Source organism: Cetorhinus maximus, chromosome 7 (assembly GCF_964194155.1).
Source record: "Cetorhinus maximus chromosome 7, sCetMax3.hap1.1, whole genome shotgun sequence".
Taxonomy (NCBI): domain Eukaryota; kingdom Metazoa; phylum Chordata; class Chondrichthyes; order Lamniformes; family Cetorhinidae; genus Cetorhinus; species Cetorhinus maximus.
The window spans coordinates 57,722,359-57,730,687 of NC_135885.1; the positions used below are offsets into that span (position 1 = coordinate 57,722,359).

At 37.9% G+C, this 8,329-nt stretch overlaps 1 protein-coding gene across 1 annotated transcript; it reads left to right on the plus strand.

Moving 5' to 3' along the window:
- The first annotated feature begins 201 nt into the window (after positions 1 to 201).
- On the plus strand, positions 202 to 7,901 carry LOC144682468 (collagenase 3-like). Its single transcript, XM_078544869.1, has 10 exons — positions 202 to 412; positions 523 to 761; positions 844 to 992; positions 1,089 to 1,214; positions 2,046 to 2,207; positions 2,593 to 2,710; positions 3,525 to 3,658; positions 6,145 to 6,304; positions 6,397 to 6,500; positions 7,525 to 7,901. The coding sequence occupies exons 1-10, from the start codon at positions 251 to 253 to the stop codon at positions 7,623 to 7,625; spliced, it is 1,455 nt and encodes a 484-aa protein (XP_078400995.1). The 5' UTR covers positions 202 to 250; the 3' UTR covers positions 7,626 to 7,901.
- Positions 7,902 to 8,329: the final 428 nt, after the last annotated feature.

Consider the following 8,329-nt stretch of genomic DNA (forward strand, 5'->3'; position numbering starts at 1 on the left):
ATTAAGGAAACAGTTCATAGTGAAGAAAAAAAGTACTAAAGGATCAGAGCACATTATCATTTTATTGTCCAAGAACTAATGGTGATGCAACAGGCAACAGAGTGGCTATGCGGTTTCCTGTCAACGATGTCCAAATCATTTTTAAAAATTAAATTCATATCCTGGCCCTTGTTGCAATCTTTTAGTTTGTGTCTGTTAATAACAGCGTTAAGTGTATTATGCAATGCTGCCAGATCAGTCAAGTGTATAAATGGGGCTGAAAGAAACAGCATATACCCCATCTCTATCTCCAATCAAGAAGAAAATGAAATGCTCTCAGGTTCCAGTTCTCCTGATACTGCTGAATTCTAAATTTATATTTGCGGTTCCCTTGACTTCTGAGATAAGTGAAGATGACTTTGGTTTTGCTAAGGTATTCAAGATTCAAAAGTTAACCCAATAACTACTCTTATATTTTAAGTAATTTGAAATGTCCCAGGTTTGAGCAATGTTAATGTATATTGTGTGATTCTGCTTTTCCAGGATTATCTCAAACAACTTTATGACTTTAAAGATGATTCTGTTCTGAAAACAAGCAGTGAAGACAGTCTAAGAACAACTGTTATGAAAATGCAAAAGTTTTTTGGCCTCCTGATAACTGGTGAGCTGGATTCCGTAACCTTGGAAATAATGAAGAAACCTCGATGTGGAGTTCATGATGTTCTTCAATACAATCACTTTCCAGGCAAAGTCAAGTGGCAACACATGAACTTGACATACAGGTAAATTTTATGTTTCCTGGTATTTTTGGTGGTATTTTTGATAATAGCTAATTCTAAATTATTTTCTATTATTTTCCAAAAGAATCACCAATTACACACCAGATATTGAACAGAAACAAGTGGATAAAGCTATCAGGGCAGCTTTCAAATTGTGGAGTGATGTCACACCGTTAACTTTCACCAGGATTTTGCATGGTGGAGCAGATATTATGCTTACCTTTACACCTAAAGGTAATTTAACAGCATTTTGATATTGAGATAAATTAGGGAAGGGCACAATTAAGTACTGTAATGGATTTATCCTTACAACTTTTTTTCTATTACTAGAACATGGTGATGGGTATCCATTTGATGGACCTGATGGTTTTCTGGCCCATGCCTTTCCACCAGGATCAGGACTTGGAGGTGATGTTCATTTTGATGAAGCTGAAACTTGGTCGATGGACGCAAAAGGTGCTGAGTTTAAATAATGTAATCAAACTAATTGTCATTGAAAATGCTTCTACGAATTATGTACTTTAAATACCATGTCAAAAATAAAATTACTGTTATAACAAAGCACATCTGTGTGCATACCGTTTTCAAATCTATTTCTTAATTAGTTGACTTCTTTTAATTTTAAGCAGCTATGGTTGCAATATTTTAGTTTCCTTGCACCACTTACCAGTCTTAAGCTAGGTGAATGAGCAGAGAATCTTAGCCAAGGCCTCTACTAACTTTAGCTGACTGCTCAGAGATACAAGGGTGTTGGTCCATAGTGACTTGTAATCCAGGGATTTGGTTAGCTCAGTTGGCTGGACGGTTGGTTTGTGATACAGTGTGATGCCAACAGCACGTCAGTTCCTGTACCAGCTGAGGTTATTCATGAAGGCCCTGCCTTCTCAATCTCACCTGAGGTGTGGTGACCCTCAGGTTAAACTCACCACCAGTCATCTCTCTCTAATGAGAGAGCAGCCTATGGTCCTCTGGGACTATGGTAACTTTCATTTCATTTCTTGTACTCCAATTTCCCTTTTCTCCACTTGGAGAGCTATTTTGGTTGTACTTGGTGCTGCCCCTTCAATCTCTTCCCTTGCCACATCACCAGCACCACTGGACAGGTACAGTTTATTATTTTTTTCTAATTTTTTTCCTGTATTTATTTATTATACATAATGTTGTGACTTTATACTAATTAGCTCCCTGCAAATCTGACATTCTAAACTAAGGCTTTAACATTCTCTGTGTTGTAATAGAATTTTGGAAATGGGCTATTATGATAGACTGTTATGTATGGATTTGCAGGATACAACCTATTCTTTGTGGCTGCTCATGAAATTGGTCATGCTCTGGGAATGGCTCATTCGCAAGATGTGGGAGCTTTGATGTACCCCACATATACATATTCTAGTATTCAAGACTTCAGTCTACCATATGACGACGTTCTGGGGATTCAAGCACTGTATGGTAGGTTCAAATCACTTTTCTATAGCAAAAATTACAAATAATGGCTTATATAACTTTAATTAGTAGAAATCGCTACAGTTCATATTGTCATATATCAAAAATGATCCTTAAGATTTCAAGGTAAGAATTTCAATCTGTTATTTAAGATCTGGCAAACCGTGATTCTGGTATGTTAGCAATAAATTGATCTCATCATTTGAAAATAAGAGTTTAAATCAGTCTCACACAACAAAAATAGACAAATGTTATCTAATGGATACACTATCAATATCCTATTTGGCATAATGATGCCCAATAATGAAAATGCAGCACTCAGTACAAATCAATGTCATTTATTTTTTAATTGATTATTCATATCAGATATGTTTTAAATATGATAACCTAGGTTCATCAAATAAACCTGACCCAAAACCTCACCCAAAGACTCCAGAGAAATGTGATCCTTACCTGTCCTTCGATGCAGTCGGTAAAATACGTGGAGAAGTTATGTTCTTTAAAGACAGGTATGCAACAACTTTCTCTGCACATTCATGGATATACGGGTCTCTTTTCCTTCATTTAAATCATTTATAAATATAGTGAAAAGCTGAGATCCCAATACAGATCCCTGGGAGACATCACTATTCACATCCTGTTAATTTGAGTATATTCCCTTTATCTCTACTCTATCTTCTACCTCCTAACCAACTCCCTACCCATGTTGACTCCAATTTCATGTGCTCTTATTTTTGTTCACTGATCTTACAATCTGCTACAGGTTCTACTGCTAACTTTGTGAGGAACACCAAAAGATACATGCGGTGGAATTCCAGGATTTCTGCACTCCACATCGTTTGTCTTCTTTTTCTGGACCCGCACCTAATGCGGAAAACATGGAACAATGAGTTTCCTCTTCCATTTACTCTTTGCTTTGAGCTTTCCTAGGAACAGCAATGTGGAAAATATAATCTCTACTCTCAGCATGTTACCTCTTTGGCTTACTTAGTAAATGCTGTTGTTTATTTCTAGCATTTTCTGTTTTTATTTTAATACAATGTTAACAAGCCTTAAATTAGGCAATTTTTACATTTACATGAATAATGAAAATGTCCTGTTGCCAAAATGGTGTCCAGAAACTATGGTGTTGGCTTTTAAGAGAAGAGGTCAGTTGTCAACACATGAATCGCATGACCATTAAAACAAAGCACCCAATCACCCCAAAACCTCTATTTCTAATCTGTTGAGCTGTTCAGTTTGCAGTATTAACATGAAGATACTAACTAAATATCAATAATGAGAAACAATTGGATAGCACTAACCTTTGGAATTTCTATTTAGGTTCTTTTGGCGTATTCACCCACAACTGCCGGATACAATGTTAATGAGAATCCAGTCTCAATGGCCAGAACTCCCCTCAAAAATTGACGCGTCGTATGAAAACGTCTTTAAGGACATTACTCTATTTTTCAAAGGTTAGAAATCTTTCCCAAAGTATATCAACAATGATGTGCTTTTTGTGATATTGAGAAATATGAATTCATGTCTTTGCAAATTTTCTTACTCAATGTGAGGGATGTTGATACCAGGGATTGGAGCACAAACTATCAAGCACTACAAAGTCAGGTTAGCTATGGGCCAGATGTAGATTAAATTTCCACTGCTGTCCCACAACAATTAATTACGTCACTCTACAAGCCGGAAACAAGGCCAAGGAACACCAACAGAGTAGATGTTTATGACTCAGCATTTGGGAAAGACAGCAGAGGAATGCAAGTGGCAAAAAGGAGTAAGGTGAAGCTGGAGGGTGAAGCAAACAGCTAAGTGGAGATCTTACTCAACTGAGAAGGCTGCAGTACTGATTGCAGTCAATTGGGAATAAGAGTAAATTTTGCCTCATGGTACAAAGCAATAAATAAAGAGAGAAAATAGGGGCTGCCAAACAAATACTGGGAGCTGTGAAACAGGGACTGCACAATGCCACCAGCGTGGGAGGCCTGAAGCTGCATGCTAAAGAATCAAAGCATTATTAGTGATCTCTGGTGTTGCAAGGAAACATCACAGGTCGTCATCAAATTAGCACTAAAAATCTGTTAAAGCACCTTATACTGGCATTACAAGTCAGCATCAGAGGTAATGAGAGAATTTTAATATGAGAATGTTTACACAGGATTTTTGACAGAACATTCGACCAATGAACCAATTTTGGTGAGATAATCTGATTAAGATAAACCCAGACTCGCCTAATGTTAGTCTGGGCCACGGACAATAAATGAAAAGTAAATTTATAACAGATAAAAGAAAACAATTTTTACTCGAAGAGTGATAGAAGAAGAAATAATATGCCAGGCAAGATGGTAGGGCCAAAGACATTAGAGACATCCAGAATGCAACTGCCTGCTGTATGAGGACAGTTTTCAGTACTAGGAAATTAACTTTGATTAAATGGACTTTTCTCATCTGTGTCTTTGCTTATGTGCTTAATGTGGCCCAAGTCTCAAAGCAACCATTTCTCAGTCACTAGTGAGACCAAATTAATCGCCCTCTGGTCTTGCTGAATAATTAATTTAACACCAATTTGGTTTTGTGGACTCATATTCACTAAGAACTAGGTTGAGATTCAAAATTCATTTTAATCATGTCGATGTTAATCTATAATTTCTCACCAGATTTATACCCATTGCAATGTGAGATTTCATAAGTGTTTTGACTGACCTATTGAAGACCAGAAGTTGTGGCTTAGGCTAGGATGGATTTGGACTCAGATAACAGGATGAAAGGATAGTGTTCAAACCCAGCTTGCCACCTTAGCCCTTCACAATCACATATAACTTTATTTTTATATTTGTTGATGAGATGTGGGTGTCACTGGCTAGGCCAGCATTTATTGCCCATCCCTAATTGCCCTTGAGATGGTGGCGGTGAGCTGCCTTCTTGAACCGCTGCAGTCCATGTGGTGTAGGTACACCCACAGTGCTATTAGGAAGGGAGTTCCAGGATTTTGACCCAACCACTGTGAAGGAATGGCAATGTATTTCAAAGTCAGGATGGTGTGTGACTTGGAGGGGAATTTCCAGGTGGCAGTGCCCCGGAAGATGCCCTGGGGTCTCCCCCTGGAAGTCCCCATGCCAAGACTGCACGGAAATTGCCTGGGAAGTTTAAGCTTCCAATAGCAATTACCCTGTAATTGGAATCATCCGATTGATTTGAATCAGAGACTTCAGATGGTACCCAGGAAAAGTTAGAAGGATCAAAACCGCTTATAACTCCTAGGTTTTTCTGGTCTGGACAATCTGCTAAACCCCCACTGAATCCCCCAACTACATCTCTCAAATCACCCCACCCCCGACTACTTCCCTATTCCCCCAGTTGTACCCCCAACCACCCTCCCGACCACCCAACTACTCTCCCAACCCTCCCCATCCCACTGACCACCCAACACCACTGCCAACCCCTGAACACCCAACTACACACTCCCGACCTCTAACTACCCACCCACACTTCCCCGACCACCTGACCCTGCCCCCAGACCACTCTACCCCCTCACCCACTTATCTTACACACTTACCTCCTCTCCTGTCAGTGGCTAGGACCCTTACACTTACCGGTTTACAGCAGTTAGTGCCGTAAAAAAGGGGCAGTGGCTTCACTTCCCCTGATGCTGCTGCCCTGCACTAGAAGGACTCCAGAACCAAGTGCACTGCGCATTTCTCACTGGGCCCGGGTCAGAAGATTGGGCGAGAAATGTACAGCTCCAGACCTTGGTAAGTAAAAAGGAGTGGAGTGGCAATCCGATGGTGATTGCCCCTCCACTGAAGTGCTGGGACCACATATAATTTGTTTGAATCTTATTAGTTAGAATATCATGCTTAAGAACTGTGTATGCTAAATTTTGATTGAGGTATGCAATTCATTTTATGATGTATTCCTATAAGCTATTTCAATTATTTTAATTATACAGGAAACAAATATTGGGCTGTTAGTGGATATAATATTTTACCAGGACACCCTAAGACTATCGGTGAGTTTGGTTTTCCCCAAACGGTGAAGAAAATCGATGCAGCAATGCAAATTCATCAGATTGGAAAGACATTCTTCTTTGTGGGAAACAAATGCTGGCGGTATGAGATTGAACTTCATGTAAATGTTCCACTGAAATTTCAAATAAGCACTTTTTATAAAAATAATTACACAATGTCCTTTTGCTCATTAGTTACGACGAACATGCAAAACGAATGGATGAAGGATATCCAAAATGGATAGAAGATGACTGGCCTGGCATTGGTGACCATGTGGATGCTGTTGTTCAGTGGAAGGGTAGGTTTTCATTCAAGGCACAGTGCTCTTTTTGATTAGCAACCCCAATATATGTCAATGTATAATTATAATAGTTTCAATGTTCAGTTGTTTACCAGAAATATTTCACTTAGGAATAAAAATGTTTTGATCTTGCATTCTGCCATGTTTAATTACAAAGGCTCATGAATGTGCAGTGTAATAAAAGACAGAGTTTCAAATTATTTTTTACTAGTTTTATTGCTATAAAGACCAATCTTGCCACATATTAGCATTATTATCCTCAGCTAATATAATCCTTCAAACAGTACAAGTTTCTATGATAATCAACTTACCACTTGGTCATGAAACTGATGTTGCAGATCAGCAGATCATTATAGAAACCACACCATTTCATTTCTATTGGAAAGGAAAATTGGGCATTTTCTTTAAATGGAAGTTGACCTGCAATACCACTTCTACAACTGGACAACATGTTGAATAGCTATGACTAGGTTACACCACCTTTGTGGACTCATAAAAAATAACTTGTCATCTTCTGAACTGCTCCAAAACTTGAAAGAAACGATAAGCAGGACATATTACTGCCACAGTTTGTATGCCACTTTTAAGCAGTGTTCCCTCTAACTTCTGTTTGTTGTGTGTGGCCAGCTTGTTGTATTGCGTGGTCTCTTTAAGATTGATGCATGGCCGAGCTTGTGTGCATCTTAAAGGAGCGTAGCTTGTGTGCACCTTCTTTGCTCCTTGGCACATTTCTGATTGTTATATGACCTAGCATCCATGAAGCTCCTGGGGAACATTGATTGTAAACCTGGCCAGCATAAACAATTCATGAATCCATAATTCCTTGGCTACATAGTCATGTTCATTTATGATATATCACTCTGACATGCCTGCATTTCATATATAGCAGCTATCTCTCTAATGTTTTCTGTATGGCTGTTGAAGACGAAGAACACCCAGTGTAGCATGTATTATTTATTTACAGTAAACATTTGGTTACTTTTGTGAGTTGACTATTAAATTGATTAATTTTATTTTTCAGGTTACATTTATTTCTTCCGTGGATTCACAATGTTTTGTTATTATTACAACAACAAGCAAGTCGTTGAAATTGCATATGCAAATTCATTAGTTTGCAATTAATTAATACATTTGTGCCATTTCTTGAAAATTTCAAAATTGTGCTAAAGATTCAAGAATTATTACTCTTGTTATTGCATTTTGTCATATTAAAACTGTTCCAGCTTCTAGCCTTCATTGTCATTTGATCTTTAACTGTAACTAACTTTATTCATTAGAATTGCTGAGCATTTTCAAGGACTACTTTTCACTTTTATGTTTCTAATTTTATTGCTTTTATCCAATGGTGACTGTAACAATTTAAGAAAATTAAAGCTCTTATGCATTCAATACATCCAATCATAGTTATTCCTGCCTTATGGAAATTGTAACGCAATTGATATGAAAACTTTCCCAGTTATCCTCACCTCTTCAGTCAATCCACACAAACCTCAGAGAGAAAAAAATGGCAGGTGCTTTTCTGTGTGTTATATCTTTAGATTTTTACTCCAAATAATTTCACCAGATACATTTTTTTATGGATCATGCCTTTCCCTCTCCAATTTCTAGATAACTTGTAGTCAGTCCAGAGATCAAATGGAAAAAATTAATGGGGAAATTTTGACTTTGCGCAACAGCCAATTTATGCTTGGCAAGTTCCCACAAACCAAAATGAAATAAATGATCAGATCACCTGTTTTTACGTCTTGGTAGAAAAGTAAACGTTTGCCAGGATATCAGAAAAGATACCTGTCTTTTTTCCAATAGTGCCACGGAATCTTTTATAT